Here is a 23,153-nt window from a genome sequence, read left to right as displayed (position 1 = left end):
ATTAACAGAGAAACTATCTCAAGGCATCACAAACTACCTAAAACAATTCTTTTAATCAAGATAGAGTGAACGACCTACACGCAGGCATTTAAGTTTCCAAGACTTAAAACATCAAGGAAATAAACTTCTAATTAGAAACAAAACAAAACACCTGATCAACAGGTTTTATGTATGTGAGTCTCATGCTTCTTACACATGATGACTTAACAGCTATGTAGTTTTGGTGGTAATCTTTGTAAACTACATCCTATAAAGTAGAAATGATATTCATATATTCCTCATAAGGTTTATATTTGGATTAAACAAGATAATGGATATAAGGGTTCAATGCAGCACCTGAAATATTACGCATACAGCTTACTATATTAAGATAAATGTTTCTCATATTGCCTTATCTGGCCTACCTTCTCAGTTGTATTTTTATTTCAAAAATAAAATGTGTGTGAGAGGAATACATGCCAATCAATTCTAAACATGAGAACCAAGCATTCAAACAGTCTTCTTAAATAAAGTGGCATCTTGGAATATAACCAAGAAGCCTAAATAACCACTTACCACATGTTTGATGTAATCTGAGGTAAAATGATGTCAACTGGTGCCACACAGTTCACCAAAGCTGGGTAAACACTTTCTGTTGGGCATGGTATGGACTCTTTGGCCATTTCTGAAATCTTAGAATAAATTTCAGAAGCTGTTACACAGAGGTCAACCGACTGAACATGAAAATATAAAGTGACATGAAAACTAAAGCACTTCTTACTAAACACTTCTTTGAGCTCTTAAATTTAGGGCTACGTGATCCTGGGGACAGAAATCCTTTGGCTGAAGTGGTATTATGCTAGATAGAAGAAAGGAGAGAAAAAAACACTCAGAACCCTAGATGACTATAATTTTACAATTTTTACAACTTAGACTGCAATCATGTCTTTAAAATTTCAAAAAACATAAAAAGAGTAATCTACTACCTAATCAATTACTTGCTGGATCATTACTGCCTCTTACCACCTCTTCTCTTCCTTTCTGCTTACCGTGTAGCAGACAAAAGAATGTATTTCAAACCAAGGAAGAAGTTTTTCAAATATGTAGTTTATTTTATGACACATCATGCACATGTAATTCTGTGTCTGTATATGTATATGTACATTTTAAAGCCTATAGCTTACCTTAGATTGTGTAGTAGGAGAAGTTTTCACACTTTTTCCTATAGGAGAACTATTTGAAGAATGGGACCTAACAATAGAGCATCGTCTATCAATGTCATCTGCCAATCCTGCTTGGTATATTGGATCTGCAAAGGAGACACGGCGAACCTGAAAACACAGGTCAGGATTTTACTTAACAAAATTAAAGTTTTTAAAAAATTACACCATACATTTTCATTATGAGATTACCCAAAAATAGAACGTGGGTTTAGAAAAAAGTCAGCTGCACAGTTCGTAACAACTGCCTTCACAGATCATATTAACTCAATACCTCAATTCATTCTAATTTTCTATATGTTAAACTGTCTCTGCATAATACCAAAGACTGTGAAAAAGGTATAGTAGCAAAAACTGAACAAAGCCACATGTGGCAGTTAGAAGTGTATGATCTAGATTCTAGTAAATTTATGGGATTACCAGATGAGAAAGAAAACTGATGTAAAAACAGAAATAGGCCTGGTGCGGTGGCTCACGCCTGTAATCCCAGCACTTCGGGAGGCCGAGGGAAGCAGATCACCAGGTCAGGAGTCCAATATCAGCCTGACCAACATGGTGAAACCTTATCTCTACTAAAAATACAAAAATTAGCCGGGCTTAGTGGCGCATGCCTGTAATCCCAGCTACTCAAGAGGCTGAGGCAGGAGAGTCCCTTGAATGTGGGAGGCGAAGGCTGCAGTGAGCCGAGATCGTGCCGCTGCACTACAGCCTGGGCGACAGAGTGAGACTCCGTCTCAAAAAACAAGCAAGCAAGCAACAAAACAAAACAAAAAACTTAATCTCTAGATTCTCAGCAGAAGAATTTTCAGTGGATCTTGCAAAGTTTATACACCATATGAATAACAGGAACAGGGATTTTGAAGAAACTTTTTTTTTTTTTTTTGAGACAGAGTCTTGCTCTGTCGCCAGGCTGGAGCGCAGTGGCACAATCTCAGCTCACTGCAACCTCTGTGTCCTGCGTTGAAGCGATTCTCCTGCCTCAGCCTCTCAAGTAGCTGGAACTACAGCTGTGCGCCACCACGCCCAACTAATTTTTGTCTTTTTAGTAGGGACAAGGTTTCTCCATGTTGGTCAGGCTGGTCTTGAACTCCCAACCCTCAGGTGATCCACCCGCCCTGGCCTCCCAAATCCCACGCCTGGGATTACAGGTGTGAGCCACCTAGCCTGGCAGAAGGAACATTTTCAAAGTATGTTCGTTGAAGGCAAAAAGCCAGGTGTCATGTCTATATATGCACGCTTGTATATATAAAATGTATTCTACAATGAATAGTAGGTTCAAGTTCAAAATTAAGGAATGCCAACATCATACCTTTACAGTACATCTATTTTGTTAAGTAGAAGACAAGTTGAGTTATGTAAATACATGTAACTTTTCCTACTTTTTAATTCATTCATTCAACAAACTATGTGAAAGGCACAGGGCCTGAAGCTAAAGCATATATATATATTATAATCCAACTTTTCTAAAGTAAAAGATCTATAATTTAGCTGAGGAAATGGGGATATAAATAACTATAAATAAGATCATATCTACAAGTTGATGAAGGCACATGAGATTTAATTAGATATGGTCTGGAACACATATGTAAAATGTAAAACAGCATAATGTTTCAACACACAACAACTGTTAAATCTGCTTTATCAATGGCAGTGTTGCCTATATTCCTAAATCTGTTTCCTCATATTATGGTATTGGGAGCCGAAAAGATGTTAGGAGCTTTATCAATTTTGCCAAAAGTGAACAATGTGCAAAGCTGCATAAAGATCTTTAGTGTTGTAAAATGAAAGATTTATCTAAAAAGCTTCAGTCTCCTTTTTTCAAAACCTTTTCTTCTACCTATCTTTTCCCTAGCAACCATTATGGTAAATAATCAAATGAGTGGCCATATAATAATATTTTGTCATTCACCAGAGGTCACTGTATGGCCAAAATATCCCAACCAAATACTGGGTTCCTTAATATTCAGCCTCATTCTCCTTACCTTGTTAACAGGGGATGAGATTTCCTCTTCTTGGGATCTTTTTAGTCCTCTCTTTAAAATGCTCGTAGATGGAGAAGCCAAAGGAGACCAGACACAGCGTGTCTGCATGCCACTAGGACTGTCATTTGCTGACAGAAGTGAAGGATCAAGTTCCCTTAGTTTTTGAGGAGATGCATTATTGTCTTCTGTTATTAGTTCAGAGATAGCTGTTCCAGATGTCAGAGACTGTGATGGTTCCTCCACTTTCTCTGAAGTATGGTGATCTTCCTGTAAAATATCACTTTCCATTACCATGTGATTGCTATCTAATTTTTCTTCAGATTTACTACATTCAGTATTTGTTTCAGTTTTATTAGCGTCAGTGAGTCCTTCTTCGGTGCTCATTTCAACTGTGTCACGAACAAAGTTTTCCACTTCTGCAGTCAACATTTTTGTTTCAGCTTCATCAGGCTTTGGGGTTTTGGTATTTATGCCCTCATTCTCTGTTTCACCATCATGACCAGTTTCAGCCTTCAACTCGCCAATCATCATTTCTTCATCATTTTTCATTTCTGTATTTGTTTCTTCAGATGATTGTGGATCAGACACATCATTTAGTTCCCCAGCTGCTGTTTGATCAGAAATCTCAGTTTGAGCATTCAATTTTACAGGTGTAGTATTATCAGAAAGACTAATATCTGAATTAAATTCCTTAGTTGCTACTTCTTTAGCATTCAGTTTAGCTGTGTCTGCTTCAGAGTCATCATTTCTTTTATTTTCTATTGCTGCTTCTTCAGAAATACCAGTTTTGGTTGTCTCTTGTTCACGGAAGCTAGCTTCATTTCCTACATCCAATTCCATAGTTTCTACTTTCTCTAGATTGGATTCTGTTACTTTACATGCATTTCCTTCAACAGTAACATTCTCGAGACTCATTTCCATTTTGGGGGTTTCTTCTGGTTTTTCTTTTGTCTCCAAGGATTCCTGTGAAACATTTTTCGAGTCACCTAAACACGGGCCAACAGTTTTAAAATTTTCATTAGGTGACTCTTGGCTTTCAAGAGACATTGCTTCACTAGAATCCATATCACAAGCTTCCTCTCCAAAGTTTACTATTCCAGAAGGAAGAGATTCTTGCATAGTGTTTTCTTTTGATTTGGTTTCAGAAATAATTAATGAATCATTAATAGTATCATTATCCTCTTTGAGACCCAAATGAAAATTCACACTATGATGTTCATCTAAAAATTGTCCTTCAGAATATGGATTAGCTTGAGAAGTTTCTGACGTGCTTACAGGTGCTTGCGCATCTGCCTTTTTTGTTTCACTAACCTCTACATCATTATTTTCTGTATTCTTTAACCCAACGAGTGACTTTTCCTGAGGCTGTGATTTTTCCCCACAGCAATCACAACCTTTAGATCTCCTCACTCTCCTACTTCTCTTGTGTTGGCATTCAAGTGTTTGAAATGTTTTTTCTGAAAGCGAAGAAACATCTGATATCCCGATTTTTGAGGATTCTCCCAAACTACAATTATCAAAAGAGTCTCGCTTATGTAATCTCTTAATGGCATTTCTAGTCCTTAGATTTGATTCTGGCACAGGTAGACTTGTAAAGGAATGTTCAGCATATTTGCTAGTTTCATTTTTTTCCTCACATGGATTTGGTAAATCATCAGGAACTTGCAATAAATCTGAAGTTACTGTAGAATCCTGACATATTACAGTACTACTTTCATCTTGTTTTTCACAAATCTGAGGTTTTATGTTTACGTCTTCTTGGGAACTTGCTTTACCATCATGTGACTGATTTTCAGCTTTTATACATTCCTGTTTCACCACTTTCTCTTCTTGATCTTGAATGTCAACACTTTCGTTGCTTTTGTTTTTCCATTTTCCAGATCTCTTCTTCCTAGAACCTTCTTCTTTTGCCTCCGAACTATCAGATTCTGAGTTTTCAATGCTGGAAAGCAAACCCTGAGAGGCTCTTCTTGTTTGATACCGTGTTCGGCCTCTGACTAGTTTCTCAGAGGACTTATCTATATCCTGACTACCATCCCCCTCAGACTTAATGTTATCAGGGTCTGGCTTTTTTTTGTTTTGTTCAGTTTCTGCATTAGCACTGGTTTCCCCAAGAGTCTTCTCATGTAAATTATTTCCTTTCTCAATTAAATTCTCCGGTACAGTTTGTTCAGAAATCAGTTTTTGTTTAGGTAAAACATCATCTTTTATATGCAACGGACTCTTCTGAAGAGGTTTTTCTTCTTCCTTACGTCGTTCCTTTTTTTGATGATTATTTTCTTTATCTTGGCTTTCAGTGGTCGACTCTATTACTTCTGAACGTCGCCTTGACGACCGTCTAAGGATTTTCTGATTTGGAGTTATCAGAACCAGACTATCCTCATTTACCAATTGATCTGTTGATAATACTACTGGGGGTGTATTTTCTTTGGATTCCAAATTAATTTCTACATTTTTCTCCTCAACAGTATTAGTTTCCAATAATACAGCATTTTCCATTGTTGCTGCTTTAAGCTTTGTATTGTCATGCTCCATTACAGATTCAGAAAGATGAACCTGATTATCTGACACACATTCTGTTTGATTAAGCAAACCAGATGGGTTATTTTCTAAGACTACCATGCCTTCAATAGATTCCTCAGTATTTTTCTCCTGCTCAGATTTTATTAAGGGCTTAGACCTTTTATTCCCTGTTTGTTCAGCTTTACCAGCTCTCCGGCTTGATCTCTTAGTTCCATTCACTATTTTTTCAGAATCAGATTTTGAAAAAGTCTCTTCTCTTTGCTTTGCTTTTGGTAGAAAATCTGTTTTAATCATGGTTTCCTGGTTATTTTTCACTGTAACAGTTGATGAAATATTATTCAAGGGGGATGGACTAAAAGGTCTATTTTCTGAACCATCAAACTTCTCCAAAGTAATAAAGGTTTGCCTCCGACTTGTAGGGCATGGGGGAGTTCCAGAAACAGTGGCATTAGAAACTGAACTACTGCTGACAACGAAAGAATTTTCTGTACTAGATGCACATTCAGTTGATGTTTTCTTTGATGAAATTAAAGCTTTTTTTCTGTCATCATTATTACTGTTCGACATTTCTGGACTGGTTTTGTCAAGAGAACCACACTCATTATTTGAAAGGGAGGCCTTTTCAAGATGTTCATCCGTACCACGGTCTTCCGTGACATCTTGAGGAATGACACTGTCACTGTCCATTTGCTCCTCCTGCACAGAAATACATATATATATACACACACACAGATTAATAGCTGGCAAACGAGTTTGACTTTCTGGGAAAACTTTAGTGTAAAACTTCAGTAACCCAAAGATAGTCACTGACATAATATATGGCAACTATTCCAAAGTTAGTGGTAGATACCTAATAGTTTGTGTTCCTAATAGTAAACATTCAAGAAAAGCCAAGTACATTTATTTTACACACAGACACACACACGCACACTGACTAGTGTCTGCTGATATTCTGCTAGTATCTGAATGGGAGTTAACAGGAAATCATACAATAAATCTACAATAAATCTTAAAATTAATAAATGGAAGACCTACAGACATTTCAGCAGTTTAACAGACTGTATAATAGAAGGGTGATTCTAAAAAGCCCAAAATATGAAATGCCAAACATACCGTAATCATCATCTTAGAATCTTCCTTTGGTTTTCTGGTTAAAGTAGGAATTTCCCTGAAATAAACATAAGAATATTGCTTTTATAATTGTTTGACAATGAATAAAACAGATATAAAAGTTTGATGGCTTCTGTACTTACATAGACTCTTCCTGACTATACTGAGTAAATAAGGTATCCTGGGAAACATCCAGATTATTATACATGGCAGGAATATCACACCTGAAAAAAACTGTATATAAGTAACTTCAAAAACCAGATGATATCCTGACAATTAGCAATTAAACTTATGGCCAGGGACGGTGGCTCACGCCTGTAATCCCAGCACTTTGGAAGGTTGAGGTGGGAGGGCTGCTTGAGCTCAGGAGTTCAAGACCAGCATGGGCAACATGGCGAAATCCTCTCCCTACAAAAAATAAAAAATTAGCTGGGTATGATGGCATGCATCTGTAGTCCCAGCTACTTGGGAGGTTGATGTGGAAGGATCACTTGAGCCTGGGAGGCAGAGACTGCAGTGAGCAGAGATCATGCCACTGTACTCCAGCCTGGGTAACAGAGAGAGACTCTGTCTCAAAAAAAAAAATAAAATAAAACAAAACATCAAAAGAAACTTACAATTCTACTAAATTGTTATAAAATCATAACCTAAAGGTGTATTTCCCAGATATTCCATCAAACTGTCTTCCCCTCCCAATCTACCTCAGAGAAGAAATTCAGTTTATAAATATTTGGTACATTACTAGGTTAGCTTTATACATTATGAAATGCATTTATGTACAGTATAACTTTTGGCATTAAAATTCAGTACATGTGGCTGGGTGCGGTGTCTCACGCCTGTAATCCCAGAACTTTTGGAGGCCGAGGCGGGCGGATCACAAGTTCAGGAGATCGAGACCATCCTGGCTAACATGGTAAAATCCCGTCTCTACTAAAAATACAAAAAAATTAGCCAGGCATGGTAGCACGCGCCTGTAGTCCCAGCTACTCGGGAGGCTGAGGCAGGAGAATGGCGTGAACCCAGGAGGCAAAGCTCACAGTGAGCCGAGATCGCACCACCGCACTCCAGTCCGGGCGACAGAGCAAAATTCCATCTCCAAAAAAAATTAGTACACGTATTTTAGTTCTAAACACAAAGTTACGGTTTTCTTGCATGAAATCTAAGCTTGAATATCAAATACCCAACTCAAGATAAAAGGCCTACAAACCGCTTTGTTTTGAGAACTTCTTTTTGATGCTCAGTTAAAATTCTTTCCTTTGCATCTTTTCCTTGTGGAGGTATAAACACAAAGTCAGTAGACTTTTCCTCTTCCAAAAGAATTTCATTCTTTACTTTTAAAGATGAAGATTCAAGTTTCAGCTGCAGATTTGAAAAAATAAGCAAATGTACATTTTAGTTTCCAAATTATTTTCCAATATTTCTATCACTCTAATAATGACACCATTTTTCAATAGTGATTACGAAGTTCATGATACTCATGATCAATAACAAATTAGTACAATGTTCCCCACTTTCTTTCTGCATCTAATAAGTACTGAGAAAGTAGAAAATATTAAATCTCTTTACAAAGTAGGCAAGTCTGTGCTTAACTACAAAGTATGGACAAAACCGTTTGTCAGGCCAACACATGGAAATGAACTGATTTGGAGGGAGGAGAGTATATTTGCAGCTCTCAAGTTGAGGCAGGACTTAGTCAAGTAAAAGTCACCAATACAATATGCCCTACATACAATTAACTTTGGTACTACAATGTTATCTTAATAAATGTTCATTGGAACCATTGCTTTAATTCTACTTATAGCTGCTACAAGAATGTGGCAGAGGTATTCTTAAAAAATAACACTTTTCTTTCATTTCACCAGGGCCATGGTCTCAAGATTCTAGAATAACCTTTACTGGAGGCCATGGAAGAGAGAACTGTTGTCTAAACGTCAGTTAACTGGCAACCAGCATGATACTTAGTTCAGATTTGAGCTTAACATAGGTGTCTTATCTAGGCATTATTTATTTCTAATCAAAATATTAAGTTCTGAAATAACAATTCTAAACAAAAGTTCTAAAATATTTTCCTCTTGTGCTACCTATGTTATTCATAACTGTCTCATTCCATCTCGAGGGGGCTGCTGCCTGGAATAACTACATGTAACAGTTACATAGAAATTTATCTTTCCTAACCAGGAATCATCACCTAAGGCTTCCAGGTTACCATGCTATCCTGGTATTGCTAAGCATTACACAGAAACTTATCTTTCCTAACCAGGAATCATCACCTAAGGCTTCTAGGTTACCATGCTATCCTGGCAGTCTTTCTAGACCAAATGCTCTCAATTCCCCTGCAATCCCAACCTTTATTTAGTCTTTTCCAGTTTTTCCATCCGATTTTCAAAGTTGTATATAAGTTACTATATACTTTATCTTTAAAAATTTGATTAAATATACTTTTGAAAACATACTTTGGCTGCTGGTTTCGTATTTTCTTTTTTATTCTTTGTTTGTGCCAAAAATGAATCTCTTTTTCCATTTGATTTTCTCTCCATGCCACTTATCTTCACATTTAATTGTGAATTTTCTGTCTGTTTTAATAAAAACGAAACAATTTCATTAAATACAACAGTAATATTTTGCTTTTCCTTTTCACGTTTTAAAAATTCCTGCCCAATAAACAGTAATTGGAAATAATGTCAAAATTTTTCTAATTATTCAATCCTATAAAAATCGAAGGAAGGAAAGTCACTGTCTAATTCAATAATCGCAAATGGCTTTGGTGTCTCTTTTATACTAGCTGTTTAATACCAATCAATTTTATGAATTCTGAAAATGAGACATATCACATAAATACATAAAGTGAATTAAATTACTAGATTCAAACACTCTAGCTGTAACTGAAAATATTTCTAAGAGAATATTCGAAGCCATAGAACTTTAAACATAAAACAACTGAGGGTTAATAAAGCATGTATGATAGAGCATATTTCCCCTCAACAGAATTTTACAGACGAAATACCACTGAACTCTTTAACAAGTCTAAATTGTTAGTTATCTGGCAGAAAATTTTTACTTCAGCCAAAACCAAATGCGATACTTAGTTGGCTATTAACAGTCTTTTTTCTCTGAAAGATTCTAAACAAAAACTACCTATACCCTAGCTGCTCCTGAACAGATAATAAGTTTTCTAAGAACACTCCAGCTCACAACTCTATAGTACTAGTGCCTTTAACTCCTAGATCTTCAGGCAGTAATAAAATATTATTAGCCAAAGAAACTTTGCTCCTAATATGATGTGACAGCAAAGATGTGTTTTTCTGATAGAAGAAATGAGAAAATCAATTTTTTAAAAATGAGAAAATGAACAGCAGCTCTGGCTTAGACATGACTTAGTAACCATTACTTCCAGTTTTTCCAAAGCAACAATTACGTATTTTACGCTTTGTGAACAGCACAGATGAGGTACCTGAGTTCAAAACAAATGATTAATGACAAGAATTAGAGATTATTTACATAAGAATCTCTAGTGAAAATCACAAAAGTAATTTTAGGCCACACAACTGACAAAATGCAAAAAGCCTATGTTACAAACCTCTTTTCTGTTCAGGTTCTACTTATTTATAACTTTCAACAAATAACTTAAATGTTCAAAAACAAATGAACAATAAAACCCCCCAACTTACTCCATCAGAATATGGTCCACTGGATTCCTCCATCATTTCAACAGTTTCCAAACCAGGCAACAGGAGCAGACACTTTTGTTTGGCTTGCGTTAGTACTGGTCTTTAAAAAAGTACATAAAATACACACCTTAAGTCAAGTAGTACTGGTGAACACTGATGACCTGTTAATAACAGCACTTTAATTTTTAGAGCAGCAAAATACATCTTTATTTTTAAATAAAGACTGTTCCTTACTAGGCATATATAAAACTGGGAGAAACTAGGCAATTTTTGTATTTTTCCCTGTAGTTTTCTGAATTTCCAAATTTTTATCATGGAAAATTCTAATAAGAAGTAGAATATTATATAAAGTATTCATGTCTAGCTTTAATAATCGTCCAGGCAGGGCATGGTAGCTCACGCCTATAATCCCAGCACTTTGGGAGGCTGAGGCGGGCGTATAATGAGGTCAGGAGACCGAGACCATCCTGGCTAACACAGTGAAACCTTGTCTCTACTAAAAATACAAAAAATGAGTCAGGCATGGTGGCACGCATCTGTAGTCCCAGCTACCCGGGAGGCTGAGGCAGGAGAATCACCTGAACCCGGGAGGCGGAGATTGCAGTGAGCCGAGATCGTGCCACTGCACTCCAGCTTGGGCAACAGAGTGAGACTCTATCTCAAAAAAAAAAAAAAAAAAAAAAAAAAAAAAAAAAAAAAAAAAAGTCCATTTCCTGTCCTCCTTTGTCTCTTTTATTAAGGATAATTTAAACTGCTTTTCTTGGTTCCTGAAATCAAGGTTATTCTAAGCACCTACGAGAAGGTGAAATAATGTTTAATAACTATTGTGTATTCCAAATATAATATTTCAACTAAGGAATCCTCTGTAACAATACCCCATAAGAAAAGATTATTTTAAACCAAAATATCAATCTACATGATCACAACAGAATAGTTAGTTGTATGTAAGTTTTGTTGTTAGCATACTTTAACTCTTCAGGATAAACCAACAGCGTCACTTTAGCAAATGTGGCATTCCAGAACTGAGCACTCTGTTTTCGAATCTGTTTATTCTTGTGCAGAAATATTATGCATAATAGTGGGGAGAGTTGTTCAAGAAGTTCACTGTCGTAAGTTCCGGTGTAGCTGAATTGTAGGCAAGCAATAATTTCTCCCAGTAGCTTTTCTAACTAGGAAAAAGGAAAAAATAAAAGCAAAAAATATACTAAACATTAACTCACAGAATATGTGTTGCTATTTCAATTTTTAAAATTAAGATAATTTTAAACTAACCCCCATTGTTGCCTTAAATATATATCCCTCTTTATAACTCGACAAATTATCAGGTGAATTTACTTTGGTTATTAATATTACAGTTCAATTTTGAACTTATTTTCTATTAACAAAAGAAATTATGTTTTTGTAATAATTATACCAAGACAAATAGTTGCCTACATATGTTCACCTAGAAAACTTTGGGTCCAATCGCCATCATATATAAAGGGATAAGCTAAGAGTTGATTAACAACTAGGCTGGGCTCAGTGGTTCACGCCTGTAATCCCAGCACTTTGGGAGGCCAAAGCAGGCAGATTGCTTAAGCTCAGGAGTTTGAGACCAGCCTGGACAACATGGCAAAACCCTGCCTCTACAAAAAATACAAAAATTAGCCAGGAGCGGTGGTGTGTGCCTGTAGTCCTAGCTACGTGGTAAGCTATGGTGGGAGAATCACCTTGAACCCAGGAGGGCAGGGGTGTGGTAAGCCGTGATCATGACACTGTACTCCCACCTGGGTCTCCAAAAAAAGAAAAAACAAAACAAAACAAAACCAACCTGTAAATGTGTTCATATAGTGTTATTAAATGTCCATTAAAAATGATGAACAGGCAAAGCATGGTGGCTCACACCTATAATCTCAGCACTTTGGGAAGCCGAGGCAGGCAGATCACTTGAGGTCAGGAGTTCGAGACAAGCCTGCCCAAAATGGTGAAACCCTGTCTCTACTAAATATACAAAAAATTAGTTGGACTTGGTAGCATGTGCCTGTAGTCCCAGCTACTCAGGAGGCTGAGGTGGCAGAATCACTTGATCCCAAGAGGTAGAGGCTGCAGTGAGCCAGGATCCTGCCACTGCACTCCAGCTTGAGTGACAAGAGTGAAACTCTTGTCTCCAGGAAGAAAAAAAAAAAAAGAAAGAATAACCCCTTTAAAAATCAGCAGAATTATGTTTAAGAAAATTATCTAAACCTTATCATTTTCTCATCATGAAAGTATGGTTTATGGACAATTGTCTATTTTTACCTTGTTGTTCAGACAACTATATACTTTAGGAACTTCATCAAGCCTAGGAAGGAAAACACATAAAATAGAATACCATTTATATTTCTGCAAGTTAACACTGTACTATCTATCAAGCTAATCCTAAGAAAAAGGTAATAAAGACATAATAAATATAAATTGATGATATAAAAAGGTGTCCAAAGACTTTACAAGTAAAAAAAACTCAAATGCTAAATATTAAGCATAAAACCATCCCATCTTTGAAAAATGAATCACAGAAAATATCTACAATAAGCCTCAAAGTAATAATCATATTAATTGCTTGTTTCTGTACATTTCTTTTCGGCATTATTTTTAATGTAATATAGACTTAAAGATTTGCAAAGAAAAGTTCATGGATTTGGGGGTTGTACTTTATAAAATCTGTTCCAAAAATGTTCTCTGTTAATTTATGAAAGATAAACTGTCCTACGATTGAACCACACAAGCTTGCTGTAAAGAATATTGATGAATCCTTTCAAAATGCTTGTACAAGTTTGTTACCGGGGCTTTTTTTTTTTTTTCTTTCAGGTTTTAAGGCACTGCTTGCTTCGATTCAAATAAAGGGTGATGCAAAATTAATTCAATTTTTTGGAGAGCAATTCAGAAACATAAATGTGTATGCCCTTTGAACCAACATTTTTACTAATTTTCTACAGAAATAGCGGCAAATGTGGGCAATGATTTACGTATAATGTTCAACTGTTATGAGGGAAAATACTAGAAAAACATGTATGTCCACCAGTCAGAAATTGGGTAAAAAGTTAACAGAATCACGTGTAGACATTTTAAAAAATGAGATTTTTGTGTATATGGTACAGAGATAGCCATCCCTTAGTATCCATAGGGGATTAGCTGGCTGTGGTGGCGGCTAATTCCAGGACCACCCTCCTGCCAGGATACCAAAATCCATGGATGCTCAACACCCTAATATAAAACAAGTTGTATTTGCATGTAACCTAAACACATCCTCCCAGGTTTTAAATCATCTCTAGATTCCTTATAATACCTAATACAATGTAAATAATTGTCATACTGTATTTATTTGCATTATTTTTCTTTTTAATTTTTCCAAATATTTTCGATCCAGGGTTGGTTGAATCCATGAATGCAGAACCCATGGATACAAACAGCCAACTGTATTAAGTGCATACCATATAATTAACTGCAAAACAGCATGTCAAGTAGGCTTTCCTATCTATCATGCATTTAATAGGTATGCTTGTTTACATAAACAATTCTGAAAAGATAAGCATTGAAAAGGAAAGGGAAAGGAAAGTAACAGGCAAAACAGAAAGACTTCCAATTTCTCTTTCATATTTCTATACTACTTGAACTCTCTTTTTAACAAAAGTATAGTTTATTACCCTCTCCACAAAATTGTCAAGACTACCATCTACAACACAGCTGATTAAAAAGTAAAAGTTGCGACCTATATTTAAATTGTATACATTTAATTCAAAGCTACTTAGCCCAAAATACTTACTTTGAGTTTTCATAAAATAATGCGAGAGGTCTTGTTAAAGTTGCAAATATTTTTCGGATCATAGAAGGCAAAGAAATATGTACAAGTACACTGGAAATAATGCTGGTGATTGAGTTGCCAATAGTGAAGAGGGTATCGGAATGTGCTTCCTTGAAGCTCAGAGTGTGGAAAGAATAGATCACTTTCACAATAAGTTTAAATAAAGAAGTCAATTTCCCTAGGGGCTCATTCTTCTTTTTGGACCAATCTGAAGGTCTCTGTGGTGCTAAAAACAAAAATTGAATTAAAAACTCAAGTAAACTGAAAATAGGGTCACTGTCCACTTTTACAATGTATAGCTCACATTTAAATGTTAGATACATCAGCTGGGCACGGTGGCTTCACGCCTGTAATCCTAGCACTTTGGGAGGCTGAGGCGGGTGGATCACAAGGTCAGGAGATAGAGACCATCCTAGCTAACACGGTGAAACCCCATCTCTACTAAAAATACAAAAAAAATTAGCCGGGCATGGTGGCGGGCGCCTACAGTCCCAGCTACTTGGGAGGCTGAGGCAGGAGAATGGCATGAACCCGGGAGGCGGAGCTTACAGTGAGCTGAGATCGCGCTACTGCACTCCAGCATGGGCGACAGAGCGAGACTCCATCTCAAAAACAAAAACAAACAAACAAAGTTAGATACATCAAATACATGTCCGTTTGTTGACTAACACCCCAAACCAATCATAACATAATGTACCATTAATGGATAAGTATCACTAGAACATTATCTTTACAAATGAGAATGGGAGACGAAAACTAGTTGGTGGATCATGAATATGAATTTCAGAAAAACAAGTCCATTTTTTCTTAGGAATTATAAAATGCATCTCAAACTTTTATTTTACATTTCATAAAATTTCAACAACTAATATGCAAGAAAGTACTAAATTACGTAAGATAGGTTCCAAATTTAAATTTTAAAAGTTAGTTTTAAAAACAAAAAATTTCCACCATGAATGACGAACCATTTCCTTGCTCATCTATAGTACATTGATCCCTACAAATAACATTGAACAAGTCAGAGATGCAAAGCTGAGAAAGAATGCAGTAAGTCTACTGCCTGTTTCCTAGATTTAAAGAAAAATATTTGTCCTAAAAGTACTGTCTTTTTTTTTTTTTTTTTTGAGACGGAGTCTCGCTCTGTCACCCAGGCTGGAGTGCAGTGGCAGGATCTCGGCTCACTGTAAGCTCCGCCTCCCAGGTTTACGCCATTCTCCTGCCTCAGCCTCACCCGCCACCTCGCCCGGCTAGTTTTTTTGTATTTTTTAGTAGAGACGGGGTTTCACCGTGTTAGCCAGGATGGTCTCGATCTCCTGACCTCGTGATCCACCCGTCTAAAAGTACTGTCTTTCTTTTGTATCTTTAATCCCTCTGTAAACATCTACCTAGAAGAATAAACCCACATAGCTCTTGCCCAAAAAATATACCCATTCCAAAATTACTTGTTTCTCTCAAACCGTTCTTTTAAGGAACGAGATCTCAAATTTAACAGAAAATGAATGCTTCTAAATTAAAATTAATCTCATATGGTAACATGAAAAACAAATGTTGCTACTAAAAGGAAGTTGATCTTTCTCCTTGGAATCAATTTCTCAGACATTAATGTACATTGAAAAACTATATCCAGATATCCCGACAGAATGTTGAGGTGAGGTGACAGCCATATGTCAGGAGACTGGTTACATACAAGTGAATGATCAAGTTGTAAATACATTGAGGGTAACAAAAACCAGGTTTCTCACTATTAGAGACAGTAGAGACAAATACAGAAAGAGGAATAAATAGCATAATCCATGTTATATTAGACGGTAAATGAAAGTGTATCTAGAGAAACAAGTAATTGTGCCACAGTTAGTAGTAATTAACCTTGCAGTGGAAAACCTGGCAGATGCCATCCTCAAACAAACAGCAAGTGTTAACATCACCAGTAATGGGAAAATAATGAATTGAAAAAGAACTACAGCATTATTTCTGTGGCACTCCGGTAAAGAAATGAATGGACCCTGAATCTAATCTTAAAGAAATATGATAATCCCAGATTGAAAGACTCTAAGAAAGTAAAATTGCTTTTTTTTTTGAGATGGAGTGTAGCTCTGTTGCCTAGGCTGGAGTGCAGTGGCATGATCTCAATTCACTGCAACCTCTGCTTCCTGGGTTCAGGAGATTCTCCTGCCTCAGACTCCCAAGTAGCTGAGACTACAGGTGCGCACCATGCCTCACTCATTTTTGTATTTTTAGTAGAGACAGGTTGTCACCCTGTTGACCAGGCTGGTCTAGAACTCCTGACCTCAGGTGATCCACCCACCTTGGCCTCTCAAAATGCTGGGATGACAGGCATAAGCCACTGCACCCAGCCTAAAGTTGCTTTTTGAAGGACACAAAAAGACAAGACTGAGGAACTGTTACAGGTTGTCAACTTGCCTAAAACTATACCTTCAAACGGTTTGCGGGGGGGGAAGAATAAAATGTATATTCTGGGGAAGGGGGGAGCAGATAAATGCAATCAACCGTTAACTGAGGAACCTGAGTAAATGAATACGAAGTTTCCACGTAAACTCTTGCAATATTTCTCTAAATTTGAAATCATCACAGTGTAAGTCACCAAAAAAATCCCAAGGCGATCCTGATAATAACAATTTGCTTTCGGTTAGTCTTAATATTGTTTCCTCTTCTCAACTCCTTTTAAAAATCTCCCCATTACCCGAATTTTACAGCAAGAGGAACTCTGGCTCTGTTTTGCATGGACATGGAGTGGAAAAGACATTTGTAACTGTGGCCTTATAGTTCCTGAATTGGATATTCAGTTAAATCTAATTTCAGAAGTACCAACATAGGTAAAATTATGTCTCTATGAAACTTTGGTGGCTTATAATTTCTGACATTATCTGTTATACAATCTTGGTATACTTATGGTTTTCAGAGATAAGCCTATTTTTGACACACTGAGGTAATCAGATTAGGTCCTGGTCAGCCCAAGAGGAGCGCTAAGATCAGTATGTCAAGAACATCTATAACCTATATTTCTACGGGACTCAGGCCGGGATGCTCTGACCTATAATATACTTCAGGAGCTTAAAATGTTACTCCATACTGCTACTTAGTAAAATTCAAAAACCAAAAAAGATTCTAAGAATGTTTTAGAAAACTCATCAATGGCAGATCTTATTGGTAGATAATTTTATGTTCCTAATCTTTAAACAATAAGAAATAATATATCTAATATATCTCAACATCAACTAACATTTTTCATTAATGACAGATTATCACTACCTATATGGTATGAACATATAAATGCAGGTGGATATATTTGACTTCATTCAATCAATTAGCAGATTTTAAAAACTATTTGCTACAAAATAACTTAAAACTAACCAAGGCATATGGTTTTTAAAAAATCACACAAAACTTGTTATGATCCCAATTGTCCAATTTTAATCATTTACCATTTTTCAGGTAAACAATGAGTTAAATTTTTGTAACATTTCTGGAAAAAAATAACCAATTAACTGATCCCATTGTTTTCTTTAAAATTATAATGTCAATTCAATGATTACTTTAAATAAGGCTTGCAAATAAAAACATTTTAAGTTATGTCTAAGTTTCTTGTCCAGATAATCCTTCATACCAGATGGAATGAGTAAAACCATTTGTACCATTAGGCAATCTCTAATTAGAATAGTATTTATCTTTCTGTGTTGTAAAAAGGAGTAAAGACATTTTGTGTGTGATAGAGATAAGAGAATGATACACAGCATCTGAAAATTAAAAACAAAAAAGAGAGTACATGTACGAAAGCTCCCAGCATAGTAACTAACATGGTTAAACATGATCAAAAGTTACTAAAATGAGGTGGCAAAGGTATTAGGACTTCCCCTGGCAAAGTTCAGTAGTGCTTATAAAATACTGGATAAACAAAGGTTAAAAAATACATACTTACATTTAACTTTGGGCTGATATTTAATATTATATGGTGAGAAGTCAATACAATCAACCATTACAGTAATAATATGAATAATTCTATCCACGAGCAACAAATTCTAGAGAAGAGAATATCACTGTTAGACATATTCAAGTACTGGGACAGTATTCAACAAGAGTAAGCAACATGAAAAAATGACTGTTACTCCCATATATTCTATGTAACATATGCCACAGCTTACAGTACATTTAGTGCAGCCACTCATGGCTTAACAGAGATCCATTCTGAAAAATGGGTCATTAGGCAATTTCATCTTGTGGGAACACAGGGTACTCACACAAACCTAGATGATACAGCCTACTACACACCTATATAGTCTGTTGTTCCTAAGCTACAAACATGCTATAGGTGTGTAGTTACTATACCCAACAATCACTGTGAGACTCTGTCTCAAGGGGAAAAAGAAAAAAAGAACTGTTATTTTTACTTTCCTTTATTCCTCATTAAATTATGTGTTAGATATAAGATGTAGAGAAAACACACACAACAAATATCATTTCAATAATCTGCATGGAAAAACAATGGTTTCTGTGTGAAGGCCATTACCAGGATTATACACAGTAATAAATAATTGAAACAACCAAAATGTCCTTAAAATAGCAGAATTCCAGGCCAGGTGCAATGGCTCACGCCTGTAATCCTAGCCCTTTGGGAGGCCAAGGTGGATCACCTCAGGTCAAGAGCTTGAGACCAGCCTGGCCAACATGGCGAAACTCCATCTTTACTAAAAATACAAAAATCAGCTGGGCGTGGTGGTGCACACCTGTAATCCCAGCTACTCGGTGACAGAGTGAGACTCCATCTCAAAAAATAATAAAGCCTGGGTGACAGAGTGAAACTCCATCTCAAAAAATAATAAAAAATTTAAAAAATAATAGAATTCCAAGTAATGGTACAATCATACTACAGAATACTAGACAGCAGTTGAAAGAAATAATAGAGCTATATGGATTGACTTGAAATGGAGCCAAGACAGTGTTTTACGAAAAGTTACATAATTACTTCGCAATAAGGATTTCCTTGCCAAGAATACCGTATTCATATGCATATGCAAGTATCAATATACAAATGACATGTGTAAATAGAAAGAGGTCTATTCTGGAATGACACATATCAATCTGTTCCCAACAGCTGTCCTTTCCATGAGGAGGGAAGGAAAGAGAAAAGAGACTTATATTTTCTAAGACTACAAACTTTCAAAGGGATTGAATTTAAACATCTAACAGATACATATGAGAAAGTGAGGTTCAGGACAGCAAGGCCCTTGAACTGTTAATCTAGGAAAACACAAGCACAAGCAGATACACGTATAGTAAAAGATGTTCACTGTTAATGATCCCAAAACATGAACCTTAGAGCCCAAAGACACAAAACTGTTACACAAAGCATACTTGTTTTCAACATCAACTTTGTCACATATAAATAGAAGCAGTAATAAGTGATAGCTCACAAATGTTATCTCCATTTACTTGAAAAGAATCCTTTAAAAACAAACAAAAAAAGGTAGCATCAGGACAAACTCACAGAAAAGCCTTCATCTTCCAAACTGGACATTATCTTGGAAGAAAGTTCCTCACAGCACAAGTTCTCTTCTGCTGTTGCCACCAAAGCAGCACAACGAGCAAATGCTCTATATAATTCTGACCAAGTTCTAAGTAAAGTCTTCATGGTGGCCTACCAATAACAATAAAAAAGAAGTTCTGTTAATATATACCTATGTATCAAATAGTTTCTGGAATCAATACATCTTTTAAAAACACTGCAACATTTAATGTGTCACAAAAGAGACTAACGGCCAGGCGCAGTGGCTCACGCCTGTAATCCCAGCACTTCGGGAGGCCGAGGCAGGTGGATCACCTGAGGTCAGGAGTTCGAGGCCAACATGGCGAAATCCCGTCTCTACTAAAAATACAAAACATTAGCCAGACAAAGTGGCAGACGCCTGTAATCCCAGCTACTCAGGAGGCTGAGGTAGGAGAACTGCTTGAACCCGGGAGGTGGAGGTTGCAGGGAGCCAAGATTGAACCACTATACTCCAGCCTGGGCAACAAGAGCGAAACTCTGTCTCAAAATAAAAAACAGACTAACACAAAGTCATAACCTTTCCCCCACACCCCAGAGATCTAACTGAAGAGAGGAAATAAGGCCATGATACCAAAACTTATCAAAGATCCAAAAGAACTTGTCTCGTCCTTCATCATTCTCCTAAGCTAATAATAAAGTCATAAACAAGTCTTATTTTAGAAATTATTGGCCGGGCGCGGTGGCTCAAGCCTGTAATCCCAGCACTTTGGGAGGCCGAGACGGGCGGATCACGAGGTCGGGAGATCGAGACCATCCTGGCTAACACGGTGAAACCCCGTCTCTACTAAAAAAATACAAAAAACTAGCCAGGCGAGGTGGCGGGCGCCTGTAGTCCCAGCTACTCGGGAGGCTGAGGCAGGAGAATGGCGTGAACCCGGGAGGTGGAGCTTGCAGTGAGCTGAGATCCGGCCACTGCACTCCAGCCTGGGTGACAGAGCGAGACTCCGTCTCAAAAAAAAAAAAAAAAAAAAAAAAGAAATTATTGTGGGCTAGGCACAGTAGCTCATGCCTGTAATCCCAGCAGTTTGGGAGGCCAAGGCAGGTGGACCACTTGAGGTCAGGAGTTCAAGACAAGCCTGACCAATATGGTGAAACTCCATTTCTACTAAAAATACAAAAATTAGCTGGGCACGGTGGTATGGTCCTGCAGGCCCAGCTACTTGGGAGGCTGAGACAGGAGAATTGCTTGAACCCAGGAGGCAGAGGTTGCAGTAAGCTGAGATTGCACCACTGTACTCCAAGCCTGGATGACAGTGCGAGACTGTGTCTCAAAAAAAAAAAAAAAGAAAAAAGAAAAAGAAATCATTGTGGAAGCTGATTATAAAGGATGAAGTAATATTTTCAGAAAAGTAAAAATCCCTTAGAAATCAATACTTTACAATGCCTTACCACTGGAAATCTCTGTTCTGAAAAAATATGGTTTACTGGTAAAGTCAATGCACCATAGATGGCACTAAAATTGTGTTCTAAGGCATCACCTTGATTTACTTCATTGGTCTAAAACAAGAAAAATAATGAAGTTAGACAAATTACCATCTTAATTGTAATCCTAAGTAGTAACATAACTTATTTATAAGAAGTGGGCAAAACTGTGTCCCTCAATGATGAGATTCAAAATATGTTTAACTCCTAACCCCTGGAACCTATGAATGTAGTCTTACTTGGAAATGAAGTCTTTGCAGATGTTCAGAAGGAGTCCTACTGGATTAGGGTCAGCCCCAATCCAATGAACAGAGTCTTTTCTGGAAGAGGAAAATTTGGATAGGCACAGAGAACAATACCACAGGAAGATGGAGGCATAGTCAAGTGATGCAGCTACAACTCAAGGAAGGTCAAGGATTGCCAGCAACCAGCAGAAGCTGAGAGGCATGAAGAGATTCTGCCTCGGAGCTCCAGGAGAAACCAATCCTACCAACTCCTTGATTTTGGATAGCTGGTCTCTAGAACTAAGGGAGAATAAATCCCTGTTGTTTTAAGTCATCAAGTGGCTGTAATCTGTTAATAGCAACCTGGGGAAATTATGCACTATACGTTCTAAAAAAGATTCCCAGAGCCAACTCCAAAGTCTTCTATTATACATATACAGCATTCCAGCAAAAACTAATACAATAAAAAGGGCCTCTGTGATCGTTCTAACAGTGGGAAGCTATTTAAGAACGTAGGCCAGGCGCGGTGGCTCATGCCTGTAATCCCAGCACTTTGGGAGGCTGAGGCGGGAGGATCACGAGGTCAGGAGATCAAAACCATCCTGGTGAACATGGCGAAATCAAAAATTCAAAAAAAAAAAAAAAAGAAAAAAGAAAAAAATTAGCCGGGCATAGTGGCAGGCGCCTGTAATCCCAGCTACTCAGGAGGCTGAGGCAGGAGGTAGAATGGCGTGAACCCCAGGAGGCGGAGCTCACAGTGAGCTGAGATCGTGCCACTGCACTCCAGCCTGGGTGACCGAGACTTCATCACAAAACAAAAACAAACAAACAAACAAAAACCAAAAAGAATGTAAATGACTTTTCTTCCAGAAGAATAGTGTGCTGGTTTGAGTAGCCAAAATAAGGGCTAGGTAACTATAATATAAGAAGCTGGGCACGGTGGCTCACGCCTGTAATCCCAGCACTTTGGAAGGCTGAGGCTGAGGTCAGGAGTTTGAGATCAGCCTGACCGATACAGGGAAACTCCATCTCGACTAAAAATATGAAAATTAACTGGGCGTGGTGGCGCGCACCTGTAGTCCCAGCTACTCGGGATGCTGAAACAGGATAATCGCTTCAACCCACGAGGCAGAGGTTGCAGTGAGCCAAGATCGTGCCACTGCACTCTAGCCTGGGTGACAGAGTGAGATTCCGACTCAACAACAACAACAACAAAATTCCTTCAAGTTATTTCATTTTTGAGTTACAGCACTATTAGCCCAGAGAACGCATATTCCCACTTAATGATTGACAAAGAGGCTGACAAATCATAAACAGAACGTGCTGCACAGCCTGTCACTATTCCCAGTTCGGTTAAATACGTAAACGTAAGGATTTAAGTATTTAAATACACAGATTATTCAACTCTCAATAGATTCCTGACTTAAGGAAATACTATATGGCTTTGAGGTAATCACCAACGTGGCTTAACTGGGGGAATATACAGCCTAGTCAAGATAACCACTGTTATTCCGTTAATAAAACTACTGAAAGAACCCAAGATACAAGATTTTACATCTATGTGAGCCTTCTAGGTTTATAATCACTACTAAAGAAAATGAAGCTGATTAGTCCCCATTAAGTTAAAGTTTCTTTACCAGTG

At 37.3% G+C, this 23,153-nt stretch overlaps 1 protein-coding gene across 10 annotated transcripts in view; it reads right to left on the bottom strand.

Moving 5' to 3' along the window:
• Positions 1-23,153, bottom strand: part of RIF1 (replication timing regulatory factor 1) — a 69,635-nt gene that overhangs the window by 12,845 nt on the left and 33,637 nt on the right. For 8 of the 10 annotated variants that reach the window (XR_012421103.1, XM_065525482.2, XM_074009112.1 and 5 more), the window contains 15 exons: positions 21,255-21,362; positions 19,806-19,955; positions 18,240-18,339; positions 14,264-14,528; positions 12,760-12,802; positions 11,449-11,651; positions 10,483-10,582; positions 9,268-9,387; positions 8,022-8,173; positions 6,958-7,038; positions 6,818-6,872; positions 3,182-6,400; positions 1,164-1,310; positions 761-838; positions 556-671 (listed from right to left, as the gene is read on the bottom strand). Coding sequence is in view for 8 of the 10 variants with exons in the window: in XM_065525482.2 (XP_065381554.1) it covers positions 556-671; positions 761-838; positions 1,164-1,310; positions 3,182-6,400; positions 6,818-6,872; positions 6,958-7,038; positions 8,022-8,173; positions 9,268-9,387; positions 10,483-10,582; positions 11,449-11,651; positions 12,760-12,802; positions 14,264-14,528; positions 18,240-18,339; positions 19,806-19,955; positions 21,255-21,362 (4,937 nt within the window). In the remaining 2 variants the exon portion in view is untranslated. The remainder of the gene's footprint in view (positions 1-555; positions 672-760; positions 839-1,163; positions 1,311-3,181; positions 6,401-6,817; positions 6,873-6,957; positions 7,039-8,021; positions 8,174-9,267; positions 9,388-10,482; positions 10,583-11,448; positions 11,652-12,759; positions 12,803-14,263; positions 14,529-18,239; positions 18,340-19,805; positions 19,956-21,254; positions 21,363-23,153) is intronic. The other 2 variants (XR_012421104.1, XM_074009114.1) reach the window with 1 other exon arrangement.

This window comes from Macaca fascicularis, chromosome 12, assembly GCF_037993035.2.
Source record: "Macaca fascicularis isolate 582-1 chromosome 12, T2T-MFA8v1.1".
NCBI classification, from domain to species: domain Eukaryota; kingdom Metazoa; phylum Chordata; class Mammalia; order Primates; family Cercopithecidae; genus Macaca; species Macaca fascicularis.
Note: the sequence above shows the minus strand (reverse complement) of the source record. Positions and strands in the feature narration are given on the sequence as shown.